Consider the following 27,787-nt stretch of genomic DNA (forward strand, 5'->3'; position numbering starts at 1 on the left):
TCCTCCCCAGACCCCAGAGCAGAGCCGCACAGAGGTCCCACACGTCAGCTGCAGCCAGTGCCTTGCAAGTTCCTCGCCCCTTCTCTTCATTTTTCCAGATGTTTGGAATCAATTTTGTTTTGCAGTCATTCTGCACCCCAGCCAAACCCATTTCAATATTGGCTCTGGGCCACCATTTGTAATGAAACCCCGATGAGCATGAGTTATGGAAAGTCAGATTCGCAGCAGAGGACGGAGGTCTGTAAAAGCTAACCTCCCCGTCTAGGTTTCAGAGCTGCTGCTCTTTCATGGATGCCCCCTGGTGCCATTGAGCAAAGCATCCTGGGCCTTTTAATCTGAAATCCAGGGAGGGCCACCAAGCATGCAACCCAACTGCTCAGACTGCAGAGTATCTCCCAGCCGTGCTGTGATGACCCGGCCTAAAGGTCTGGCTGGACAAATGCCTGAGCCAACCTTTTAGCCCAGGATTTAGATCATTTAGGGAATCAGAGTGAAAGGTTAGAAAATTAATTCTTTAACACACAAACCCCAAAGGAAAAGAACTGGGAGGCCTGCTTGCCTTCACACAGATGCCTCAGGCTGAGTGTGAACCTCCCTAACTGTTCAAAGCACCTCAAAGTGGTGCAGCACCAGGGCCCTCCATCTTCCAATACTGGCAGAAGCCCTTCTCTAGAGCACTGTATCACCACGGAGGAAACCCTGCCAGCACACCCTGTCCTACCCGGCTTACTGCGTCACTGCCGCCTGGCAGCTGAGCACGGCAGCCTAGTGGCAGGAGCGGCCCCTTCCCAGAACAGCCATGCCCTCCTGTATTGCGGGCCAGAGTAAGGGTTCAGGCTGGTTCTTTAAAGCAGCAGTAAGCAGGCTGCAGTCTAGGCCTGACCTCCAGCCGGCACCCGTATGTCGCCACAGCAGATAGCCTTTGCTTGGTGGAGGCTTCTGGGAGCTTGCCTGTGAGCTGCGTCACCAAGCAGTCTGAATTTAGACAAAGTGCTTTGGGGGAAAAGAAATGTGTGGTGTGCCTTGGTTTTTCCAGTAATTGTTCCCCAGCTAGGTCTGCTGGTAAGATTTTCCAAAATAAGCTGTAGATGGGATTAGAGCAGCACCCTGGGACTTGGAGCCTGTGGCTCCTTCACTGCTTTGTAAAAACGCCCTCCATCAGACAGGCATGCCATGACAGCTGTGGGGCTGGCCCCCATCTGGAAAGGGGCTGCAGGTACCTACTCAGGGGCCAAGTTAGGAACCAGGGAGAGAGACCTTTATTCAGGCAGGAGGTATGTATAGGGGCTTGTCACAGGTCCCGGAAACTGACCTTTAAATCTCTGAGGCCCACTACCTCGAGCAGAGCCCAGCTTCCACAAAGCCCTCCCTGGAAGTTTGGTCTGTTTCCGCCACATTGCTAGGACCACCTCTAGGCATTTGACTATTTAGCACAGAGACAGATCTCTGCCCTGGGGTAGCAGAAAGCAGTGTGGTAACTTGCCTGTGGCCTTCTCAACATTTCAGTCTCTCACCTCTTCCCTGTTTTTCCAGGAGACAGACAGTGACCAGCACCCCCTGCTGGATCGAGCTACACCTGAATGGGCCCTTGCAGTGGCTTGACAAGGTCCTCACCCAGATGGGTTCCCCCAGCATCCGCTGTTCCAGTGTGTCTTAGAGACACTGGGAGTAAAGGGAGCGGGTTGGGGAGGGCGGGCATGGGAAAAATGACCTTGGAAGAGAACTCCATCCAACTTGGTCTTATCAAAGAACAGATTCCTCCCAACTAAGGCACCAACCTGTCTCTGAGACCACAGAAGAAAATCCCAGGAATGGATTTTATGAACAGTTGTGTCTGCTCCATACACGTGCCCCAGTCTGAAGGCCAACTGATGGCTTCTGATCTGGTGGCTTGAGCTAACAGGTGGTGTGTTGCCCCCTGACTCCTTGTTTAATGACAGAGGTCTGGGATGTCATAGTCCAAAAGGAAAGTGCCTTTCTCCAGGGCTGGAGTGTGGAGTTTACCTTTGGAGAAGAACTTTCGATGGAGCGTGCCCTGCCCCAGCACACTCAGAAGGGGTGTACCTGTCGAACTGAATGGCTTACACAGGTACTTCCCCCGAACCCCCAGGATGCAGAGTTGGAAACATGCCGGAGGGAGGGTAGAGCTGGTGAGGTCCGTTCCTTCATCGCCCACCCCTCCCTTCTTCCTTGGAAGGAGGCCGAAGCTCAGCGTGTGTGTGAGGTACAATTCCTATCATCACAGCAATCGCAAAGAGATACGGTATTGTTCAAATATTCACAGGAAGCAGCAAGGCAGTCCTGGGCGAGGTGGCACCATGCTGAATGAATGCATCTCTGGGAGCTGGCACCACACTCTGAGTGGTAGGCTGTGTTGGTTTATGGAGATAGTTGCATCAATGAATTCCCCTAGCATAGGCTCTTTGAAATGTCTTCTGTTTGATAGAAACAATCCTGGGTACATATGTTGGCCAGGAAGCCAGAGTGGACTCAGCCACTGCTGCTTGCCCTGAGGTTTGGGAGCCGAGAGTTATCGAAGACAATGCACCAGGACGTGAGACATCCCAGGCTGGCATGGGCAAATGAAAAGGGCTATTAAAATTTTTTTATGCCTTGGAAAATTGCAGGCTTGATTCAGAGAGCTCTGTCATCTTCACCCTGGGATGTAAGATCACCTAGCTTTGGTAAAGGATCGCCACAGAAAACTGCTGCAGTGACACCGTGTAATGAGCACTGTTCCCAGTGGCAATTACAGAGAAAACGAGTGTAAATTATTTCAACTGGAAAAACCCATCCCTTTCGTGGCTGTTTAGAACGCGGCACACAGGCTTGCTGCCTGCAACTGGTACTCTCTTCTTGGCTGCTGTCTCCGTTGTGAAATGACGAGCCCATGTTTCTGCACAGACTTCCTGTGGAAGTTCTGTCCTGCTCCAGAGGGGAAGAAAGTGCACCCTCCAATGTGATAAATCTTCTGACGCTCCAGAGACTCTGGGGCACATCCTAGTGCCCCTCCCGCAGGAGCCTGTGGCCTCAGCAGCTCTGGGCAGGGTATTTCCAGCTAGGCATGCCAATCCTCCTTCAGACACGGATGCCTGTGCGAGTCTCTCCCCAGGCTGATGATACAGGACTCAAAGACAATTCTGAACCCCTCAGGTTCTCTGAAAGGGCACTGACCATGGGCGTGAACACTGTGCCAGGCTTGAAATGGTCTGCAGACTGCTGCTTCAGACACAGGAAGTCCTCGGAACTGGCTGCCTGCTTGCCTGCCTGATACTCTGGTGTAGCTTCTAGAGGAGCATTCATGGCCCCCTCTATCAGCTGCGGGCAGAGGTTCATGTCACGTTCTGCCCGGGTTTCCTAGGGGCTTCTGGTGCCCCTCCCCCAGCCCTCCTCCAGGTGGCTGTAGCACAGCCCATTCTGCTACAACTGGAAAGTACAGGGAGCCTGCACTCCTCAGGGCAGGCGGCGGCTTCTGGAGGCACATGGTTAGGAGTACGGCCCTTCGCTTTATTGACCAGTCACTGGAGAAAGCTGTACGAGAAAATTCTAGGCAGGTCTACTCTTGGCATTCCTGAGAGTAAAAGGCTGGGAGTCTAGGAAAGGTCACACATTCATGGAGAGCACAGGTCTTTTGGGTATGTGTAATCAAAGTGTCCTCCCAAATCAGTTTTCCTTCTTGTATGAACAGCATTCTGCTTTTAAAGAACAGTTGAGAATTGAGAAGAAAATGGCACAGTAGGTGGTGTGGCCTTTGAGAAGCGTGGTTCCATCAGGTGACCTGACTCTGCACGCCGGTCCAGCCGTGGGTGCCTGCTGATACCATGGCTAGCACCAGGTCTTCATCTTCAGCACCCCCAAGAAGCTAACTCTGTACCCCTCTCCTCTGCTGCCCCTTCTTCCTTAGCCCAGGTGTGTGGACTAGAGTCCTGTGCTGGCCTGTGAGGGCCGTTGGTGGCCTGTAGAGAGGCCTGGCATTTTGAGGACAGGCTAGAGTGGAGAGCAGGGCCTCTCTTAGGAAGGCCGCAAGGCGGGCAAGGCGGCTGGCAGACCTCTCCACTGACCTAAGTGGGCCTTTTTGAAAATGTGTTGCATCAAGCCTCGGTGCTTATGAGGTGCTGTGGTCTTGATCTTCCCCAACTGGCTTCTCAGAGCTGGGATGTATTCCAGAGCCTGATGTTTTTATTCAAACCACAGAAAGGTTTTCTTTACATAGCATGTGCAGTCACGCATGTGCTGAGTTGTCTGGAGCAGAGGCAAATATCTGACTTCATTCTTAGCCCCAAGCTGCCATTTCTGAGTCCTTGAGAGGCTGGGAAGGCAGGCAGTTCTAGCTCTGCACTGTATTCTTACTGTGTGACTAGACATGTGAGCCCTTGACATTAGAAGGAACCTGGCCAGAGCTCGCTTGTTCTGTTTTTGTGTGGCATCCATGTTCCATTACTGGCCCCTTTAAGTAATGGCCTTCACAGTGCACAGCAACTTCCCAGTGGGTAGAAAGCCACACACCAGGATGTGGGTCAACCGTGAAGACGTGGCATTGTAGACCGGGGAACATGTGGATGCATGGCTATTACCTGAACAGCCTTGCTTGTGTTAACACAAAAGTGATGTTTAGCATTCTGCCGCTTTCATATTTATGTAACAATTTCTTAAAACCATTCAGATGGGTAACTATTTAATTTCTTAAAAACAGTTGTAAAGTTCTCTCTCCTGAGGACAGTGACTTGGTAGAACTGGGGCACAGCCAGTCCCAGACACTGGTGGAGGCTGCAGTGACTTTTTTGGCTCAGGATCCACAGGCATCAGAGTAGACTGGGCCAACAAGTGGTGGCATGTGCAAACAGGCTGCCCTAGTCAAGCCTAGTCCCTTCAACAGCACGTCCGCTGCACCAAGGCCCCTCCCTTCTGAAGTGGAAACTTCACAAGGAAATTGTTGCCATCTTTTGTCCCAGAAGCCTTTGCTGCTGCCAGGGCAAGTGGGCTGGTGTGGACTCTTGCTGAGGGATGTTTGGAGGCTGAGGTTACTGTCACTCCTTAGCCAGCCAGGCCTTTAGTGTCTTTGTAAAAAGCATGTATTTATAGTGTTTTAGATTTTTCTAACTTTTGTATCTTACAGCATTGTACCCCATTGTTTAAAGAGCCGTGTCCTTCTTCTAGACGCCCTTCTAATAAACTTTTCACCGTAATGCTCCTGAGCCAGGAGCACAGTCTGACTCGCTGCTGCTGTCTCTGGGTAGAGGGATGGAAGAGGGAACCCCAGCAGGTCTGGGGTCTTCAGAGCTCAGCAGGCACTAATACTACAACCCTGGAGTAATACCTGCCCTTGCCTCCCTACCAAGGGCACCCCACAGGAGGCCCTGGGTTCCCCAGACATGGTGCTAGTCATAGACACATTCTGGAAACCTCTCTGTTCATTCCTCCTGTACACCAATGCTATTACCCCTGCCCCCATCCTGCCGAGCTCCCCTTACAATCCTCTGCTATGCTGTCACTGTCTCCCATGCCACTGTTTCTTTCCAGAGACACAGAAAAATTACAAGTAGCTCCTGTGATGCCATTCTGAATTCCAAATTCAAAATGAGATCTGAGCTGCTGTTCTGACTAAAATGTCTATCAACCTCTGGAGGTGTGGACAGAGAAGACCAAAATACTAAAGAGAGAAGCACAACTGGAGCAGGAGACAGGTCCCTGTCCTTCAGGTAGGCCTCCACAGGCCACCCTCCGCCCGCAGGCTCGTCTCCCAGCTTCCCTCCAGGCCTGGTGCATAGACCTTTTATAGTTACTTGAGGGGCAGGGGCCTATACCCCAATCTGCTCCTTGGGCAACTAATGCCAGTGATCTGTGGAAGTGACTCGGCCGCCTTCCTTACCGTTCTGCCCTGCTCTTGGCAGCTCCTACCCTAGCCCAGCAGCTCCGTGTGTTTCTTTTCCCTGATCCCTCACGTTGCTGAGGCTCTAGTTGAGCAAACTGCCCCTCTGGAGAGGCCTTTTTCCCTGAGCCTGCATCTCCTTTGTGGTCCACCAGACCACAAGTGTGTGTGTGTGTTCTTAACAGTCCCTCATAATGAGTTCATCAACCCTCAGGGTTTCTAGCCACACAAATGCTAGTGACTCCTGTATCAGCCCTGAGCTTCCAACTCAGGGACAGAGGCCTGCTGGCCCATCAATTGCCCATGTTCACAATCAGAAGACATTACAGAGAGAACATTCCCTTCTGCAGAACTCAATTGGTAGAGGCCGTCTCTGTCCATGGCTTCCCCCCACCATGGCAGCTTCTCCAACACCCAGACTCTGCTACAGCACCACCACTGTTCTGGTATCCAGCCTGCCCTCCTCATAGTTCACACAGCCCGCGTTAGCCATAACTGTCTATAGAGATACAAGAAAGAATAATTTTGGCTCATGATCTTAGACCTTCAGCCCACGGTCATTTGTCCCCGCTGTTGCGGGCCTGTAATGAGAGGCGGGGAGCAAGAGAGCAAGGGCAGGGCCGGTGACGGTGTGGTCAGGCCCATCTCAGAAGTCCCTCTAGCTCCCAACAGTGCAGTGAGCCGAGGACAGCCTCAACCCTTGGGAAGGATCAGGGAAAGAAGCACAGGGGTGGATTGCAAAGCCAAACAACACTGCCCTAAGTCCAAAGTCACTCATGGAAGGCCTGGCCTTCCTGTCCGCCCCGCTCTGCTCTCCATTCCTTGCCTTGTTCTCTGCAGCACAGCAGCAGTGGTGGGGACTGCGTCACCCTCGCTGCATGCCTGCCGGTGCTGCTCCTCCCCATACCTGCTTCAGCCACCTGAAGCCAATGCTTCGCACCTTCCTTCAGCCCGCCTCCCAGGAAGCCCTTATTTGTCACCGTGTGTTTGCCTGTGTCTGTCATCCCTTGTAAGCAGTGAGTCCCCGAGAGCAGGCCTGTATAGTAGTCTTGCATCCCAGGCTTCCTGTGGCCTAACGTACACCAGCTAGTGCCCGCCCCGTCTGGGGTCCCAGTTCTGGGTCACTTGCTGTTACAGGTGTCCCAAAATTCTAATTTGTCCCCCTCTAGTTCAGGGATAAACGAGTGATACAGTAACTGCCACCCTGTACCTCGTCCACAGCAACAGTCACAGTTAGCATCGAGTCCACTCAGCCAGAGGATCCTCAGTGCAGTGAGCTGGTCAGATACACAGGGACAAGGCTGCTGCCACCAGGCCTTTCTGGAATGAGTGAAGACCCATTCTGCCTATAGCATCTCCATCCCCGGGACGGGCAGACTAGTCTTTTTCTTACCACCATGTTTCTGATGAGCTGTCCCGGGGCTGGCAAGCACATTTGTTTGGGCTCTCCTTTCTACACCTCTGCTCGTGCCATGACTTACCATGAGAATTTTCATGTCTCCACTTACCTGTGTGCATGAACTTTTTATTGCCTTTATCTGGAGCCCAGCGTTCCTTCCCCGTGGTTGTCAGAATACATCCCAGGAGTGTCAGTATCACCCAGGATGCTAAGGATGTGGCTTTTCAGGTCCCACCATGCACTAACTTTATCAGCTATGGGGTAGGACTCATTCTGAGTTGGCCTTCTGTCCTGTGACCTTCCTTGTTTGCCTCTGACTCTCATCTGAATTGAAGTCTGAGCTCCAGGAGAAAAGAAACTTCATCCTCAAGACTGACTCCTGTCATTCATGCTCACTCTGATTCAGCACCTACAAGAGTCACAGGCCATGCAGGCTGGTTCCCAAGTCTTGGTTTCAGCCTCAGCAAGGTAGAAAGTCAATTTGAAGCAACCAAACTTTGCTAATGATGAATGTCTGGAGATTTCCTAGTGATGGGCCATTGATGCATTCCATGTCCTTAAATTCAGATTACATCAATGTCTCTTCCCACCAACATGGTTACTCTCATAAAGCACAGGCCCTGGACATGAGTGAGCTCACACCTCTGCAGCATTAAAGCCATCTGATGGCCACTTGTTTCACAAGCAGAGCAGAAAGGCTCCTGGTTAGCAAGCTGAGTTTGAGTGTCTGCTGCCCAGTTTCTTGGTGGCAAGGGAAGGGGTGGGTGAGCACAGTATACTTGTCATCTGAGCTCTCAAGATCCTGAGGCAAGGGGACTGAACCCTGAATGCCAGGGTGGCAAAACTACATCTCGGAAACAAACAAACAAAAACTGGCTCGCTCAGTGGGTCAAGGTGCTTGCTCTCAAGCCTGATGACCTGAGTTCAAGTCTCAAAAACCTACACAGTGAAAGGAGAGAACAAACGCCTTAACATTGTCCTCTGACCTTCACATACAACAAGTGGCACACATACACACACATAAATAAATGTAGCACACATAAAGGTTTTAAGACCCCCCCCCCCAACTTCCCATACACACATGTACACCAAGCAAGTTTGTATACCAAAGACAGTCATACTTTTAAGGCCAGGTTTGGAATCTGTATTCTTCCATAAGGAGGGATGGGGAGTGGCACTGCTCCATCACTAGAACACAGGAATGGGGCTGCCCAGCATTCCGAGGACAAACTGTTCATTCCACACATCAGAGGAACAACCAGAACCAAGCAAGATGCTTCGACACTGGAACCAATTCCCTCAGAGATACAGAGCAGATCCATGGCGAGCACTCTGGAGATGCGGGGTGGGTCACTGAGCAGAGACTCATGCTCTGCTCTGTGGTAGCACTCTACTTCCCAGGTACACACAGGGGATGTCTCCTTCCAGCCCGAGCAACCCTAAGGCCCATCCAGATTCAGAACACTGGAGAAGCTGTTTACATTTTCTCTCCCTGTAGGCCTGAGGCTGTTTGATAATGACCTAATGCTAATTGTCCCCTGTAGATGGGTGTGTGTGAAGAGCCCGCCTGGTCATCAGCACATTTGCTTAAGCTCTTTCTCCTTCAAGCTGAGCACTAATGAACCAGAACCCCTGTCCATTCTAGAGACTTTTGCTAAGTTTAGCTTAACAGCAGCAAACACCCACCCTCAAAATAGTCCCCAAAGCCCACATCTTAACCCTCCACCATGACTCTTCTGCTAACTACAGTAGGCCACACAACTTGGGTAAGGGGCCATGCCTCATGCTCTCTCAATGTCATTGTTAAGAGACCATCCCAATAGCACTGGTTCCTCTTCTAGAGGTCCTGGATTCAGCTCCCAGCACCCAAATGGCAGCTCACAAACATCTACAATTCCAATCCCAGACAATCCAAGTCCATCCTCTGGCCTCCACAGGCACCATGCACTTGTGGGCACAGTCATACATGCAGGCAAAAATGGCAAAACACCCATACATGCAAAAATGCATTTAAACAAGACTATCCCAAGGAACATGATAAACTGTCAGACATTCCTCCCCAACCTCTCCACAGTGGAGGTGCCACCGGGCACACAGCTTTCTCACAGTCTCAGCAGTTCGCAGGGAAGGCTTAGTGTATCCCCTATGACCCTGGAACCACATTCTGCATTGCCCCACTACTTAAGCCCAGCTCCCCAAATCTTTAGTCTCTCTAGATCAGATGTTCTATAAATAGAGAGCAAGCCAGCTGGCTCTGTCACCCTTCTCATTCTCTGCCATATTTTCAAACTATAAAAATAGCCTTGCCTTCATCACTTTGAAATCATTACATAACATGATTGTTTCAGGGAAGAAAAATTTGACTCTGGTCTCCCCTCCCTCCTCTCCCTCTAGTTTCTAGAACTCATGGATCTTCACACTGTGATAATTTCCACCAAGCAGACTGTACTTGTCAACAAAAACTGTGGGCCTACTATGTTACAGAAACAAGAGGTATTTAAGACAGAAAGCCAGTTTCTTACCTTCAGTCCCTTCTGGAACTCTAACTTATGTGCATATAAGTTAGACAGCACCTGTTACCATAGCATCAGCTCAGGAACATATAAGCAAAGTATGTTTGAAACTCTGAAACATTACAGGTGACAAACTCTTCAGACTATGTCTACTATAAAGAACACCAGGCTTCCACCAACTCACACCTCTTCCCAAACAGAACAAAACACATTAGCAGACTTTATAAATAAATCTTCTTTTAATTACCTGGTTTTGTTTATTCAGCAAAATCAAGTCCACAGCCTTTTCTTGTCTATTTTTTCCTAATCATGTGACCTAATATATTTTCTAAAATCTTCCACATTTTAAGAAAAACATGTTCTACCTTTCTGGCAACCCACAGCCAACTTCCCTAATTTCCCTTCTTAACCAATGGTTAATGCACTCACCTTAAAGTATTAGCCCCCCTGAAAGGGTAGTGGCAAACCCAACTCAAAGATTCTAAGATCAGAGTGTGGGGGATGGGAGCACAGGGTACCCGGAGCAAACCAGCACCCACTGTTTCCAGAATACTACTGTCACCAGGACCATGTCTCCTCCCTGTGTTGGTTCTGGCCTGGCCAAGCATGTTTCAGGTCCTGTAAGTGGCCCAAGCAGGTGCATCTTGTTTCTGGTCATGACCTAACTCATGTGTGACACTAGGTCAGGACCAGCTCTCAGCCCACGATGAATGCCCTCTCTCATGGCCCCACATGCTCAGAAACTGACGACCATGAAGGAGATTCATGCCTGCCTCACAGACGTGTCTGTGATGATAGAATAAGCACCTTTAGACCTCCCCCCCCCCCCGTCTCTTCCTTTAAAACTTTGCTTTGTGTTCCCCTGGGGCTGACCCACTTAAACACAACACAGGAGGAAGAACAGGGTTTCCGTGGGACTGGGCCCTGGAGTGTGGTGGAACCAACAGTCCTGGAAGTAAACCATGATGGTGACTCAGGGCCTGGCTGCTGAAGGCTCACCTATCCTCGCACTGCTTGGTACTGGTGCTTTGACGGCAAGCAGAAAGAAGGGGCGCTTGCTCTGAAACCTCGAGTGGCCAGGGAGAGCATGGTGTCAGCAGTGTGCTCAGAACCAGCACTGCTGCTCCTTTGTCCACACATGACTGTACCCAGGGCCCTTGCCCAGCTGCTGGGAGGGGAGTTTACACTCTCAGAGGAGGAAACCCGTGCCTCTGTTTCTTACAGACACACACCTGACTTTTACTTCTTTGTTGCAGGAACTCAGACACAGAACTTGAAAATGTTATAAGGACTTACTAAGAGAGAAACCCATGAGCCACCTGTTCCCCAGCCCCCAGACACACCCTAGTTCTACAGCTGCCTTTCTTGTCTACAACATCACCTTAGTTCAGAGCTGTGCTCTGGGCGGGGACCAGCAATGGTACACAGCAGAAACACAAGCTCCCGACCTGCAGTGTGAAAGGGCAATCTAACACAGAAGCAGGCCTCCCTGTGGAGCCCAAGCTGGCTCAGTCCCTCAGCTGCTGGATCCCAGGTGCTCCAACACTTGGCTCTCCAGTAGCACAGACCTCTGAGACTCATTTTACCAGGTTCTCAGAACGAAGAATGTAGATCTGAAGGGTTTCCACAATCATTTCACTCCTCAGTCCCTTATGCGGCAGGAACAAAGATTTCTCCCTAGTGATTTCTAAAAGCTCAGGTAAGGGAACCCAAAAAACCAGTCAAGTGGCCAGTGTGCTAATGGCAATCTTGGCAGAACAGAAACCCCCGAGAAGGGAAGCACTTGGGGTGCACAGTGCTGGCACCGGTGTCAGTCAGACCTAGCAGGAAGAACTTAGTGCTCGTTGTCGTCGTCTGAAGAAAGGCCCTCGATCTCATCTCGGTCTCCTCCTATTGCCATCCAGAAGGCTTTGGCCACCTGTGGAGGGAAGCGTGTGACAAAGGTCAGGTTAGTTAGAACAGCTGACCTTCAGCCCACTTCATATGCTACGCCCAAACTGACTAAGGAAGGGCTACAATTCTACACTGTTCCCCTCCAACAACACACATTAAGTCCTGAGCAGCCTTTGACCCAGACTTCTGGATGCACTCAGAGCCGGACATGAGTGCGAAGGGTGGGGATACGTTTGGCTTCATTACTGACAGAACCAAAACCACCAGGGAGTAGCCACCTCAGTGTTTGGAAGGAGCTGGAGAAATCGATGATGACACAGTTCATACAAGGAGATGTCACCAGTCATGTCCATTTCCTGACAAGAACATGGTTGCTCTGGTAATGAATAAACAAAACAGCTAAGAGCTCCCTGGTCCAACAGGAAGGCAAGCGTGACACCTTTGTGAAGGTGCCATGTCATATAACATGCACTGAGATACCTCAGTCTGACTGAACACACACCTGTGTCACTGCTGCACAAGTAAGCATGCAGCAGGCTGTCACACCCGCGCCACAGCTAAGGCTCTTAGAGATGCTAATACCTGCTGGTCTCACCTTTTCTGCATGCAGCTTTCTTTGCTCGTGAGGCAGTGTCGCAGCCTTGTCTAGGGGGAAAATATATCTTAAGAAATTTGTCTAATAGCACAGGAGAATCCGGAGCGCATGGGCGCGCTGACACTCGGAGGTGCTAGATGGGTTTCTAAGACACACGCTCGCTCGCTCACTCACTCGCTCATGGCACAGTCATTGCGCTATTAAGAAGCTCTATCTCCCAAATTTTCCAGATGGGATGTGAGTGAGTTGTGGGGATGTGACAGATGCTGTGTTAATGAGACTCACTGAAAGGAAGAGACACACTTCAGAAAACTCGAGACTGAGGGGAAGAGGACATAGACAGGATGTTTTCCCCAGGGAATTTTTACCAACAAAATGGTCCAATCTCCTAAGCAGCTAAATTTCCCAAGCTCAGAGCTCAGAATCCAATCTAGCCATCACAAAGTGAGATCCTACTACATAAACTAGAAAAGCTTCGACATGCGAGGATTGAGGCATACTGGGATAATTACCTTTCATTTCTTTTAACTTTGAAAAGAGTCTCTCGAAGTTCTCCAGATCCCCTCCTCCGGTGGTAAGACTGGCTAATTCTTGAATATCCAGGTCTAACATGGGGTCTGAAACCAGAGTTGGTCAGAGATTACTTCTACATGTGCGAGGCGCAGTCAGTGCTAGTTCTCTGTGTAGGCACAGGCAACAGCTGAGTGCTGACACAAGCCAGCTCGATGGGCTGAGCGCTGCTGGAGCCGCCACAAAGGAGCGGTCACTCTTCGTCCTCACAGCGCTGACACGGTTCCCACGAAGAGCTGAGATGTGCTCTGAAAGGCACTGTCCCTTGCCACACACTCAGTAGGGACAGGGTACAATCATGCCTATATCCACTATTATGATGGCCACGCCTACGCCTATTAGGATAGTTATCACTATCTACAACTTGTAGATAGAAAAATAGCTTAGCTACTATGGAGGTAAAATCCTTTGGTGATGCGAGGGGCATTGAAGTACAGCCTTATTACAATGAACTCTGATGTCTAAGACTTGTTCTTATTTTAGGTTTGTACCACAGTAGGATGAGTGATATAAAAATATATATTGTGTTGAATATAATAAAAAATGAAAATTATAATAAAAAAAAGAAATAAATGAGAAAAAGGAAAAAAAAGGAAAACAGAATGACCCATGTTTAAAAATGAACTCCCCTAAACGCCAGCCTGCTATCCAGAGGTGGGGCTGTTTGAAACCATGTTTGCTTAATGCACTCTTAATACAAAGGCTGTCACCATTTCTGCCTCAGCACCTCACTTAAAAAAAAAAAAAGATTTACTTTAGTTATGTGTCTCTTCCTGTGTGTCTGTGAGTGGATATGGTCAGAAGAGAACAGAAAACAAAAGGGCTTAGATCTCCCTGAAACTGGAGAGAAATCTAGCCTGGGCCTTCTATAGGGCACAATCATCTCTCCAGCCTGCCATATTCCTTCTCCCTCCGTGACAGTGGCGTCCCCGACCACCCAGTCTCCATGGCTCTCACATCCTTCCCACTGTTGATGGAGCGGTGCCTGCATTTGTGTAGGCTCCGTGATTTTCCAACATTCTCCACCACCACTGTCGGGAACACAGAGTACTGAGAGGAGCTCACTTTATACATTTCTGTCCGTCCCTCCCCCTTTCCTTCCATCCATCTCTCTGTCCGTCCCTCCCCCTTCCCTTCCCTCCATCGCTGTCCATCCCTCCCCCTTTCCTTCCATCCATCTCTCTGTCCGTCCCTCCCCCTTCCCTTCCCTCCATCGCTGTCCATCCCTCCCCCTTTCCTTCCATCCATCTCTCTGTCCGTCCCTCCCCCTTCCCTTCCATCCATCTCTCTGTCCGTCCCTCCCCCTTCCCTTCCATCCATCGATGTCCATCCCTCCCCCTTCCCTTCCATCCATCTCTCTGTCCGTCCCTCCCCCTTCCCTTCCCTCCATCGATGTCCATCCCTCCCCCTTCCCTTCCATCCATCTCTCTGTCCATCCCTCCCCCTTCCCTTCCATCCATCTCTCTGTCCGTCCCTCCCCCTTCCCTTCCCTCCATAGATGTCCATCCCTCCCCCTTCCCTTCCATCCATCGATGTCCGTCCCTCCCCCTTCCCTTCCATCCATCTCTCTGTCCATCCCTCCCCCTTCCCTTCCATCCATCTCTCTGTCCGTCCCTCCCCCTTCCCTTCCCTCCATCGATGTCCATCCCTCCCCCTTCCCTTCCATCCATCTCTCTGTCCATCCCTCCCCCTTCCCTTCCATCCATCTCTCTGTCCGTCCCTCCCCCTTCCCTTCCCTCCATCGATGTCCATCCCTCCCCCTTCCCTTCCATCCATCTCTCTGTCCATCCCTCCCCCTTCCCTTCCATCCATCTCTCTGTCCATCCCTCCCCCTTCCCTTCCATCCATCTCTCTGTCCATCCCTCCCCCTTCCCTTCCATCCATCTCTCTGTCCGTCCCTCCCCCTTCCCTTCCATCCATCTCTCTGTCCATCCCTCCCCCTTCCCTTCCATCCATCTCTCTGTCCGTCCCTCCCCCTTCCCTTCCATCCATCTCTCTGTCCGTCCCTCCCCCTTCCCTTCCATCCATCGATGTCCATCCCTCCCCCTTCCCTTCCATCCATCTCTCTGCCCGTCCCTCCCCCTTCCCTTCCCTCCATCGATGTCCATCCCTCCCCCTTTCCTTCCATCCATCTCTCTGTCCGTCCCTCCCCCTTCCCTTCCATCCATCTCTCTGTCCGTCCCTCCCCCTTCCCTTCCATCCATCGATGTCCATCCCTCCCCCTTCCCTTCCATCCATCTCTCTGCCCGTCCCTCCCCCTTCCCTTCCCTCCATCGATGTCCATCCCTCCCCCTTCCCTTCCATCCATCTCTCTGCCCGTCCCTCCCCCTTCCCTTCCCTCCATCGATGTCCATCCCTCCCCCTTCCCTTCCATCCATCTCTCTGTCCGTCCCTCCCCCTTCCCTTCCATCCATCTCTCTGTCCGTCCCTCCCCCTTCCCTTCCATCCATCTCTCTGTCCGTCCCTCCCCCTTCCCTTCCATCCATCGATGTCCATCCCTCCCCCTTCCCTTCCATCCATCTCTCTGCCCGTCCCTCCCCCTTCCCTTCCCTCCATCGATGTCCATCCCTCCCCCTTTCCTTCCATCCATCTCTCTGTCCGTCCCTCCCCCTTCCCTTCTATCCATTGCTCTGTCTGTCCCTCCCCCCTCCCTTCCATCCATCACTCTGTCCATCCCTCTCCCCTTCCTTTCCATCCTTTGTTCTGTCCATCCCCCTCCTTTCTGTCTCCCACCCCCATTTCCGGAGCACCAGGGATCAAGTGAGTTCCACTACCGAGCCACACTTTCATCACGGGGATGCTTTAACTTACCCAAATATACGTCTGCTTTTCTACAGCCCTGGAGGGCAGATGGCTTACTCCTGCTCCAAAGACCATGGTAATCATATACTCAAGGCTCTATCACTACTTGAGGTCCAGTCTTCACTTTCACCCAATTATATGGCATTCTCATGCCCACAGCCTTGAGTATTAGAAGTTCTAGCTAGACATTTGGCCACAAAATCCTTGAAGACAATGATAGTGATTTTTAATATCTTTCATTTTTGCTGTACGATTTGTTTAAGTGCACTTGGGGTCATAAATGTGTCTTAGTTCAATGCATACCAGGTAGGCTATTGATGTACAGGCCAAAGGTCAGATTTCTGATTTATCTGTGCAGACATGGTAACTAAGCTAGAAATAAAGACAGGGTCACTTTGTGTTTTAAAAATATATTAAAAGGAAGAGTTTAAGGCCCTATGCCTTGCCCGGGCATCCTGGGAGAGCTGGCCCAGAGGGCTGGCCATACTCCTCATGGCTGCAGCACTCGGGAGAGCAGGCCCTGGGCAGCACAGTGGAGCTGGCCCTGGTTGAGGTGGGTTGTAGTCCCAAGGGTGTGAGATTGGGAGAGGTGGCCCCACCCCTTGCCTGGGCAGTAATGGAGAGTTAGTTCTGATGGTGTGAACGTGGGAGAGCTGTCAGGCTGACCAACTCAGCTACCAAAGAGTAATGGAGAGTTAGTTCTGATGGTGTGAATGTGGGAGAGCTGTCAGGCTGACCAACTCAGCTACCAAAGAGACAGATCCAGGGCTTTGAGTTGGCCCAGCCCAACATCTATGCCAACTATGAACCTCTGGGGCTGGTCCTGCAGATCCCAAAGCTGAAGGATCGCCATGACACTGGGCAACAACACAGTATCTGAGAGGAGTCCTGGTAAGGATCCAGGACTGATGTTGTAGCAGAAGCCAGAGCCCTCAAACCACACCAATGATCCACAGTAATAAACATTTGCAAGAAAAGCTGTTTGGGCAAAAAGGTATAGTGTGTTGTCATGTGAGACACCCCATCCCACGACAGACCACAGTTTCACAGAGAGATTTTTGTTGTTGTTTCCTTTGTGGGGAAGAGGTTGCAAAGAGGAGGGCAGATATGGAGGGATGGGGAGATGAGTGGGACTGGGTGCATGATATAAAAATCACAAAGAATCAATAGCACGAAAGACAGCAGTATTTAAATTTTGGGAGGAGAGCAGCCTTGCAAAACCATGCAGGAGTGAATGAGGAGACGCTGTGCTGGTGAGTGAGAAGATACTGTGTCAGTGAAGCACTGTCCACAGTCCTGAAGGTCATTCCCAGTCTAGATGAGGATGGGAAATGCTAGAGTTAGTGGCACAGAGGTCACAGGTGGCCTTCACAGACAGCCATTTGAACGTCAGAATGGACACAAACTAGATGAGCTACACAAGCACACAGATGGGAATAGGTTAGTAGACTGAAGACCCCGACTACAGGGACAAGATGAGGAGAGAAGACAGCACGCCCTTTCTCTTCTGCTGTTCTCTATCCAACGACCACTTAGAGGTTTCTTTCTTTCTCTTTCCTCTTTCTCTCTCCTTTCCTCTCTTCTTCTCTCTCCTTCCTCCTCCCCCTTTTCTCCTTTTTTCTGAGACAGGGTTTCTCTGTGTAGCCCTGGCTGTCCTGGAACTCACTCTGTGGACCAGGCTGGCCTCGAACTCAGAAATCTGCCTGCCTCTGACTCCCAAGTGCTGGGATTAAAGGTGTGCGCCACCACGGCCCGGCCCCACTTGAGTTTTCTATGTGAAAGTCTAGGAAAGGATGATCTACAGAAGTTAGCACTGCACATGGCTCATGATGGCTCACAAAGCAAGAAATCACCACTTTCCCCTCAGAAGTACACCATGGTTACTGTTCACTAAACTCCTTGGCTTACTGGCCATTATAAGGACAAAGTAGGTGCCAGTGTCTGGTTCACTAATGTTCTCTAGGGTTCATGGCCACAATACATATTCTTCACAAACCCCTAAACCAGATGACATGTAGGCATGAGAGACCTTGAGAGTGTGTAAGATTCCAACTCCACTCGTGTGACAAACAATCACCATTAATTAGTTTTGGCTACTGTTAAACACCATGAGAAACTCACAGAAAGCAGAGCTGGTTACTGTCTGTCTCTCTGTCTGTCTGTCTGAGGCAAGATGATCTGAATCAAGATCTTGCTAAAAGAATGGAGGAGAAAAGCCACTGTGTGCTCTTCCTCCTATCAGTTGCGGGGGCATCATGCATAGTAGCACACCATGTTTTCTTCTCATGTTTAAAGTCAATTCTTCCCTCAGTGCTTTCTGGCCAAGTGTCTATCTTGAGTTCTGCTGCTATCTCTGGGGAGCTCACGGAGGAACTTACCGACAATGCTATCAACCTGTGCGCCTGCTGAACCACACGCACCACTGCGATGGCCAGGGAGGGATTCTGTCCTCTCAGCTGTTGGCGATGGCTCCTGCTGCTAGGGAAATAATGAAATATGGGGAAGCAACAATTTAACAGGAAGCTACCTCAGTGAGAATTCCAAAAGGGTTTACTCTTCCCACACCCAGCTAGCTGTGGAGAAGCACTGGCAGAGCCTGAAGGAGGAGACAAACAGGAACAAGGTCATATTCAAACACAAACAGCTGCAAAGCAACTGCCCAGCTGAACTGTTTTCAAGGAAAAACTATGAAACATTAAGATTTTGTTGCAGAGTGCTAGCACATATTTTGTTTACATCATTTAAGACCCATGCTATGGGCTGGGGAGGCAGCTCAGTCAGGAAAAGACTTGTAGGTGTCTTTTGGAATTGGATTGGATTGGAATTGGGTCCCCGGACTGACCCACATACAAAGGTCAAATGTAACCACTAGGGAGGCGGAGACAGGAGGTTCCACAGGGCTGACTGGCCTAATTGGTGAGCTCTGGGCTTAGTAAGAATTCCTGTCTCAGAGGACCATGGCCGGTGTTCCTGAGGATGACCCCAAGCGTGTCCTGTGGTTTCCACACACACCCACAGATATACAAGCAAACAGAAACATATGCACAGACAACTAACATTGATGTAACACAAACAGTTCAGTGTCTGGGAAGATGAGGGTGGCGTGCTACCCTAGCACCTGGGTCTGGCAGGCTGACCCAGTGACCTTGAAATGGAGCTGCTGAGAACAGAGGGTGAAAATGGACTCTTGGCTCACTCAAGAGCCAACTTTCGACCTTGATAAACGGTACTGAAAAAAAATCATTTTTATTTTCTATTCAAGATTATCCTTGCATATTTAAAAAGTGCTCTAACAAAAAAACAAAACAAAACAAACAAACAAAAAACCCTGCAGGATATTCCTAGTGCAACCTGCTAAGGGATGGACTAGCATTCCCTCAACAGGGGTCAGGCACAACAGGGACTTCAGAGTCTCCCTTCAACTGCTGAATTCTCTTGCTGCCTTTTAAATGGAAATGAGAGAAATGATGAATGTGTAAAGATCTGTAACAAGGGTATTAAGTCAAAGAGAAGAAAAGATATGAAAATCCTTTACCTCAGAGTGACAGCTCTCTGCTGATCCAATGCTGCGGTTTGCTCCAGCCAGTGAGTTGAGCAGGCTGAAGCCCTGGCTCCTGTCTGAAGAGAAAACATCATGACTATTGCTGATATGACTGCAATGACAAGCAAAGGCTCTGTCCTCAATTCCACCTCTAACTGTGCTGGTAAAAGAGTTTAGATCTGGGGCTGAAGAGATGGCTCAGAGGTTAAGAGCACTGGCTGTTCTTCCAGAGGTCCTGAGTTCAATTCCCAGCAACGACATGGTGGCTCACAACCATCTGTAATGGAATCTGATGTCCTCTTCTGAAGACAGCATCCTCTCACATATATATAATAAAACTACAACAACAACAACAACAATAACAACAACAAAGAGTTTAGATTTGAAATGTCCCCTGAAGGCCTATGTACTCAAGGTGATGATACAACATACTTAGAGGAAGTAAGGTCATTGGGCGCATGCCCTTGAAGGGGACACTGGGATGTGGGCCTCTTCTGTTTTGCTTCCTGGCCACTAAGTGGTCAACAGTCATCTTTTTCAGACACACACACCATGATATACTATAGAGTGACAGGTCCAAAGTAAGAAGGCTAATCAACTACAGATTGAAACTCGGAGCCAAAGTAAACTGAGCCTTTCAGGATGATCATCCCAGGCACTTTGTAACAGTGATACAAACTTGATGAATGCATAGTCTCTCAATTCTGAATAATCTAATAACAGAAGATTGGTCAAGGTGAAAAAAACTAGCTGGCTATTACACACAAATGCTATTGCATGGCTTTATTTGCAAGCTATGACATCAGTGTTTTAATAGCTGATGTTGATTAAACGTCCAGAACATTTTATATGTCTGCTTGAAAGCATTACTACTGGGTAAACAGGAGCTTGACATTTTAAAACAGTGCTGTCATTTTGTTACTGAGGAGCCACCCTCACCCAGGTTCCCATGCTGCTTGTGTCACAGTGAGGATGGGTCTGGGGTAGTGTCTGAAACCGGTCAAAGAATCACAGACTAAAAGTGAGCCCAAGACTCAAGGCCTGTAAGGCTCGCTCACTCACTATGCTCAGCAGAGGCCCACTCATCTCAGTTTCCAGAAGTGTTCCAGTCAGCAGCGCTGGGATCAGACAGGGGCCTAAGGCTTCTGCAGCCTGCAGCCCTGGGGCAGTGCACCCACCTCTAAGGGTGTCAGAGCCTAAGGTTCACCCCAAGAGCAGGTAGCTCTTGCTCATTTGTCATGAGTGTATACATGCTGGCTGACTGCACAGCCAATACAAGTGCCTCCCTTCTATTTCTGGAAACAACTTGGAGTCTGGGTCATTTCAACTGTAATTCACAAGTACTGCAAATCCCATTTCTATAGTTTGGCATCCCCTGACCTTGGCAGGCCGGTAGGACATATGACCACAGCACTTCTTAGACCAATGCCTGCCTTCTTATATGAAGAAGCCAGGCAGAGAGGCAGGCAGCCTTACAATATATTATAAACCTTTGGACACCTTTGTTTTTTTCTATGACCATCCATTTTTAAAAATTATTATTATTTTAAGCTATGTACATTTAGCCACAATTTTAAATCCAACAGAATAATGTTTAATGCTCTAAGCCTAACAGATAAAATCCTGAGTTAAAAAAAAGAGTAGAGGAAGACAGAGCTTAGGATCAAACCCTCGCTTTCCCTCACAGCCCCACCCGCCTGCATGACCTCAGACAAACCAACTCCCGAGTGCCTCAGCCTGCTGGTCTGTGGACCAATGGTCGCTGAACATGAGGTCCTTGAGCCAGAAGCCTGTGGCTGAGAAGACACGCTCGGTCTCCTCTCTTCACGCATCTTGGAATCTGCTGTGTTCAAGTACTTTTTTCTTTTTTTCTTAATAGAGTTTATATAAATATATATTTATTTAAAATCCTTAAATTTTAAAACCTTAAAAAGCTCACTATGGGCTGTAAGTTTAGAATAAGCTGGAGGGAGCTGTGTGCAGTGCTCTGACAGACAATGGAGGATTCAGTCCGCTCATCAGAGGGGTCATTATGTCCCTCTGCTTATATTTTAAGGAAGTCAGAGGCACACACATTTATACAATTGAGAAAAGAATCCACTTTTGTTTATTCAAAGCAGACTGCCTGCATGGAGTGCTGCTCAAAAGACTTGGCTGGTATTTTATACACTGGGTCTTCTGGTTTGGTGTTCTTCACAGCTCTGCCCACGGGTACCAACTGCACACCATTCTCATGGAAAAGAATTATGTAAATCTCTCTTATTGCTGGTAACCCTCCCAGACCACCCCCCCCAGCCCCGGGCTCCCAGGTTTCTGGCATGGGGATGCTACTCCTATTGAGAAGGTCCTTTCCCTTTAGCTGCTGAAACCATACACTAGACTAGCAAGGGACAAATCAGGGCATGTATTCAGCTAATTCTTCTAGAACTTCAGGGATGCAGGAGGGGCAAGTTTTTATGAAAAAAAAAAAATTAGTCAGGAAGCATAAAAAGAGCAGTTGCTACTCCGTAAAGCTCCAGGAGCACCAGGGCGACGACTGCGCTTATATCCAAACTGCCTTCTCACCGTTTTCCCCTAAACAAGTTATGCAGTCCTAACTCAGAAATCCGAAATGCTCCAAAAGCCTAAACTTTCTGAGCACCACCATGATGCCTCAGTGGGATCTGCTATACCATCAAAACAAAGGCACAATCCATTGTTCCAAATTACCTGCAGGCAGCATGCATGGGTGTGCAGAACATATGTCCTGTATGCATGTGTGTATGTACTCCAAAATGCAGAAAGTCTAAAACCTGAGAAACCTAGTCCTAAGCATTTGGGCCAGGGACATTCAGTCCATATTACATATTTATGATAAGGTTTAATTTATAAGTTAGACACAGTTAAGACAATAACCACAATAAAACAAGTATTTAAAACAGAATACAGTAATGAAAGTTTTCTAACTGACTGGAGAGATGGCTCTGCAGGTAAGAGTACTGCTGTTTTTACAGTTGGTTTCCAACAATTACATGGTGGCTCACAACCCTCTGTAACTCCAGCTTCAGGGAATCTGGTACCCTCTTGTGGTTGCTATGGGCATTGCAGGCCCACAGAGCCGCATATACACTAAGGTCCAAACACACACACACACACACACACACACAGAGAGAGAGAGAGAGAGAGAGAGAGAGAGAGAGAGAGAGAGAGAGAGAGAGAGAGAGAGACATGCGCACGCGCGCGCATGGAATGAATCAAATCCACCTTTAAAAAGCTCTGTGGGACAGCTGCTCTCTCTCCAGACATTTCCATATACTGAACTCACTCCTCTTGTGACAGTGGGAGAAGATACTCCAGGGCAGTGGCTTCTTCTCTTCAGTTCATCCCAGTTGCTGGACAAACAGCATCATTAGCACTGCCTCTGAAGCCATTAGTAACAAAGTAGGGATTGTGTGAACACAAGCAATGAAACACCTCAGCAGCCAAATGACAGGATGACCTCTGGGTGACTGCTGGGCAGGTGGCAATGTATAGGATGGACCATTCACAAGGTCAACCCACCTCCTTCAGCAGGATGGTACAACATGCCACCCTATCACTCAGAAAAGCACTCGAGTTGAAAATAGTTATTTCTTTCTAAAACTTGTGGGGTAGTTTGTTGCCCGAAGGTAACCACACTACAGATAAAGAGGGACCACTCTGTATTAAATTCATCCCCAACACATCTGGCTCCATTCCAGTGGTCCAGTGAATTACAGATGGGAGACAATGGTGCCATAAAAAAACCCAAAAAACTAAAAATAAAAAAACCCTACTCAGTAGTGTTTGTTATGAGCACAGATTCTTCAAATGTTAAGAATCTCCTTGGCTACAGCCCCGGACCTATGCAGCCTGCTCAACACTTTGTGTTCCCTTCTCAGTTTTTACTTCTGAAAAGCAGCAACTACTGGGCATCACAGGAGGCAGTTCAAGCATCCTGTTAATAAGTCACGGTGTTCTTATAGCCTTTCCACTCTGTATAAAAGCCTTTTCAGTGAACCTTGTCTTCTCCGCTTACACGTGATAACCAGGGCTACTCATTCTCATTACAGCCAAAGTACTCTGAAGTTCACGGAGACATCGCACCCACTTTTTAGTGATAACCTTAGGCCATGCCATACTATCTGGTTTATACAACCTTAAAGAAAGGTCACAAATGCTATCACCAGGACCAGGAAAAAAAGAGTCTGCATTATTATAGCATATTCTATGTACAGAGCCATATTGGGGCAGTCATGCACTGGGTCAGAGTTTGACTTTGGTCAAGGTTAACTTCTCCCAGATAGCCAGGATCCTGCTCCACCTAGGGCCGAGTGCTCGAAGTAAAGGTTAAGTTCATTGTTCCTCCAGGTCTAGGAATTCCTGAATTAAGCAGGTGACCCACCCAGCTGCAGGAGCAGTCAAGACGAGGACCTCCAAGAGAAGCTAGACAACTTCCACCGGAACTCAGCCTGGAGTCTGGGGGGAAGGGTTTGCCCAAACTGTTAAAAGGTCTGGCGCCATTAAAGTTTCTGGCTTTGATCAGTGAATATTGTCTTAGCCATACTTCTTTTCGCCCCTCTTCCCTATTTATTCCTCAGCTTCTGTTCCAGAAACCCACTTCGTAATAGCTGCAGGCAGCTATGGAACCCTACAATTCTATCTCCTCCTGGTGAGTTTAGAAAACAAACAAACAAAAATACAAAAAAAACCCCAACAAAACAGGAGACTAAAGAGATGGTTCAGTTCTCTTCTAGAGAACCAGGCTTCTATTCCCAGCACCCAGTGGCAGCTCACAACCATTTTTAAGTCCTGTCCCAGGGGATCTGATGCTGTCTTCTGGCCTCTGTGAGCACAGGACCCACATGGTTCAGACATATAGATAAGCAAAACAACCCTGCATATTAAAAAAAAACAAAAACCCAAACCAGACAGACCGCAAAATCATAGAACCCTATTCATTCTCTCACTGATCCGCCGCTGAATCTTGACATCATTAAAGCAACGCTTATGTAGGCTCCCTTGGACCCCGCCCTCCGCCTGGTCTGGCTTGTGGTACAGGGTCAGGAATGCCCTCTGCTGTCTACCTGCGACACAGGGAGCTGATCATAGGTCAAGAGCCACACTTTTCTCACTCTCTACTGTGCGCTGCAGAGAATGAAGCACAAGGAAGTGACAGCAGCAAGGACAATAGTGAGTGCTGGGTGACCATCCTTTTCGTCTTGCACTCACACAGTCTGAAGACTCAACTAAACTTGGGAATGGGCACCGTCTTTCCTGCAATCATGAAGGAGAGCTCTGGACTAGTCGCAACAAGGCCCTACTGTGGGTCCTACCTCCTCAACCTGGAGGGCATGCCAGAAAAATCTTCAAATCAAGAACAGCCACTGAGACCCCAATGTAGGAGACAGCAGAGGTGAAGACTCCAAGGAGATGGCTCCTGACGCGGTGTGTAACCAGCTTTGGAAGAGTAGGGTAGCCAGCAACACAGCCTCCAGGGTGCCTGGAAGAGGGCATCTAGCAGTGCTTTGTGTGACACCCCTGAAGGCCATACCTGAGGGGCACATCATTCTCCCTGTCTCACTAACTTCCTACAACCCTTACACTTCCACTCCTGTCACTCACTGAGTAGTAATATACATGGAACAGCCAATGACATCATGGGGGGGGGGCAGTCTGAGCACTTGGGTCATATCTTGGGTTCCTGAATGTAAAGTTTAAAAGCTGGGCTCCAGCATAGCTTTATGGGAGTAAATGACATTCATTTCAGTGGATGCTGTCCCTGGAACTGGACCCTAGGGTCCCAAGAAAAAGCCGAGCTCCCAGAGCTACACAGGTATCGGCAGGCTCACTAGAACCCTCTTCACTGACATTCTTCCTCTCACTAATTTGATGCTTTATTTTTCTGTGACATTAGATTCAAATTTTTATTTAATTATCTTTCACTTCTTAAAAATGTATATGGAGGGCTGGAGAGATGGTTCAGCAGGTAAAAGCACTGACTGCTCTTCCAGAGGTCCTGCGTTTAATTCCCAGCAACCACAAGTTAGCTCACAACTATCTGTCATGGGATTTGTTGCCCTCTTCTGGTGTCTGAAGACAGCTACAGTGTACTCACATATAATAATAAATAAATCTTTAAAAAATGTATATGGAGCTGGATGTGGTGACACATGCCTGAAATGCAGCACTTGGGTTACGAGGCAAGAGCATCAAGTTCAAGGCTAGCCTGAGCTATGTAGATGATGACGATGATGGTGATAATGATGACGATGATATAATGTTTAAAAGTAAAAGGCATGAGATAGCCGGGCGGTGGTAGAGCACGCCTGTAATCCCAGCACTCTGGGAGGCAGAGGCAGGCGGATTTCTGAGTTAGAGGCCAGCCTGGTCTACAGAGTGAGTTCCAGGATAGCCAGGGCTACACAGAGAAACCCTGTCTTGAAAAAAAAAGCATGAGATATCTACTTTGTCAGGTGAGCATCTCAGGCAGCCGTGAACACTGAGGCCTTGTATGTAGGCGCTCTATTTCAGTTCTTTCCATCATTACAAAGGCCAGCCTGACCTGGCATCTGGAATTTCCACCACGCACTCATTTACTCAGGACATGCAGGAGCAATAGATGATCATTTAGGTGATACTTTAACAGATACTCAATTCATCTCATTTATGAGGAAAATGGAAGACTGCTGTGTGGAAGAGTTGCCTCTGCCCACTGGGGGTGGACTAGCAGCTCTTTAGCATTTGTGAGTCTATCAGCCCCTTCCCTGGCTCCCCACCCCCTCTTCATCTACCATGGTGCTACCTGATGTAATACCAAGAAGTCACCAGTGCAGAAAAAACCCTCCACAGAACATGCCAGTTTTCAGCTTATGAAACCAGGACAGACAGGAGCACTACGTAACATAACATCGACACCTAGCAAAGGGGTGGGGTATACTACCCTCCTCCATGAGGTATAGATCTCAACAAGGCTGAGCCAGAACAGTGTTCCAGACTGTACCCAGCTCTTAAAGGTACTTCCCAAGTTCAAGGCCTTGCCTCAAGCAAAGTACTTTACAATGTGGCATTCTGATGTACCAAATGAGAGACACTACTGGGAATCTCAAAGGGGAGGAGATGGGGACTTAAAACATGTCACATTTGTCATAAGGCAGTGACCTAGTTTCTACTTTCACGGCAGTGATAAATAAGGGATATTACCAAACTATAAATGTCAGATCCTATTGGTTGGTTTTCAAGCCACAGACCAGGCTCTGGTGGGAGCCTGGGGAACAGAGAAAGGAGCTGAGATTTCATCTATATCCTTTCCTTGAGTTGCAGCCTGAGCTCAGATTGAGGAAAGTTAAGGCATAACAACAATGGAAGGGGTGTGCAAACTGAAGAGGCTAGACAGCCCCAAAGGTACCCGCAATGAGTATAGGTCCTACCCACTTCATTTCCTGGACCATTTGTGGTGAGGTCTTTAATTCAGAGTGGAAACTATGGGTCTCTGGACCCATACTGACCTTCCCCATACAATGGTATCTGGGGACTTCCTATTGGGCAGAGCTTAGAAAGCAAATAGACCTCGAGCTCTGCTCTCAGCCATTTTCATGGTAGCTCCTGCCAACAGGGATATTTCAGGCACTGTTTTTACCCAGGTGCAGTTCAATGCCACAGATAATGCTGCCCGGTCAGGTGCTGTGTGGAGCTGGGCCTTATACACACAAAAGTAGGAATGTGTATCCTAAGCATCAAAGTTCATCCCCTTCGGAGCAGTAATGCATTCACTGAGAATGTTACATCTGATGAAACAAGTCACTGACAGAGCCAATAGCAGAAACTCCCTTGTAAGTCAGCATACAAGTCTTTGTCGGGAAGATATGCATACCCTTCTAGTATGGTTATATACTGTATAACATTTGGGTCAACCATAGCTTGTAATACAGTACAGCAGTGGTCTAGGAGACCCTAAGGGGCTTGTGGTGGTTTTCACAGGAATGGCTCCCTTGGGCTCCAGTTTGAATGCTGAGGCACCAGGGAGTGGCACTATCTGAAAAGATGAAAAGGATTAGGAGGTGTGGCTTTGCTGGATGAAGTGTGCCCCCGGGGATGGGCTTTGAGGTTTGAAAAGCCCAGAACAGGCCCAGCATCTTTCTCTCTGCCTACACTGTAGTTCTCAGCTACTGCTCAGTGTTGGCCTGCACGCCGCCATGTTTCCTGACACGATGATAATGGACCAAACCTCTGAAACTGTAAGCCAGCTTTCTTTGATAAGGGTTGCTTGGTCATGGCATCTTGTCACAGCAATAGAACAGTGACTAAGACAGAGCTGAAGAAGCCTGTTGTCTGATAATGCCTTAATGTGTTCCAACAAAGCCATGGTGATCCCTGCTATAAACAGACCCACTACACTACCCATCACCGGACTACCCACAAGTGTGCACTGTATATACTACTTGAAAATGATAATGATGCTGATTTACACACTTATACTGTGGTTTTATAGTTGTTTCTACTTACAAAAGAAAGTTTATTCCAAAACTGCCCACAGCCGCCTCCTACACCTGCTTCCTGTGCTTTGTGACTACAGAGGAAGGCTGCATCAGGTAACTGACCTATACCC

The 27,787-nt window shown here is 48.8% G+C and overlaps 2 protein-coding genes across 6 annotated transcripts in view; one reads left to right on the forward strand and one right to left on the reverse strand.

Moving 5' to 3' along the window:
* Smad3 (SMAD family member 3) overlaps positions 1-5,213 on the forward strand; it is a 109,134-nt gene extending 103,921 nt beyond the window's left edge. For all 3 annotated transcript variants that reach the window (XM_052188064.1, XM_052188065.1, XM_052188066.1), the window contains one exon: positions 1,534-5,213. In XM_052188064.1, coding sequence (XP_052044024.1) covers positions 1,534-1,657 — 124 coding nt within the window. In that variant the 3' untranslated portion in view covers positions 1,658-5,213. The remainder of the gene's footprint in view (positions 1-1,533) is intronic.
* A 4,785-nt stretch (positions 5,214-9,998) lies between these two features.
* The window catches only part of Aagab (alpha and gamma adaptin binding protein), a 41,550-nt gene continuing 23,761 nt past the window's right edge, over positions 9,999-27,787 (reverse strand). Inside the window, exons 6-10 of one of the 3 annotated variants that reach the window (XM_052188068.1) lie at positions 19,177-19,259; positions 18,020-18,116; positions 12,782-12,886; positions 12,270-12,319; positions 9,999-11,699 (exon numbers count right to left, since the gene is read on the reverse strand). In XM_052188068.1, coding sequence (XP_052044028.1) covers positions 11,616-11,699; positions 12,270-12,319; positions 12,782-12,886; positions 18,020-18,116; positions 19,177-19,259 — 419 coding nt within the window. In that variant the 3' untranslated portion in view covers positions 9,999-11,615. Of the gene's footprint in view, positions 11,700-12,269; positions 12,320-12,781; positions 12,887-18,019; positions 18,120-19,176; positions 19,260-27,787 lie in introns of all 3 variants that reach the window. The other 2 variants (XM_052188067.1, XM_052188069.1) reach the window with 2 other exon arrangements.

This window comes from Apodemus sylvaticus, chromosome 7 (genome assembly GCF_947179515.1).
Source record: "Apodemus sylvaticus chromosome 7, mApoSyl1.1, whole genome shotgun sequence".
Classification (NCBI taxonomy): Eukaryota; Metazoa; Chordata; class Mammalia; order Rodentia; family Muridae; genus Apodemus; species Apodemus sylvaticus.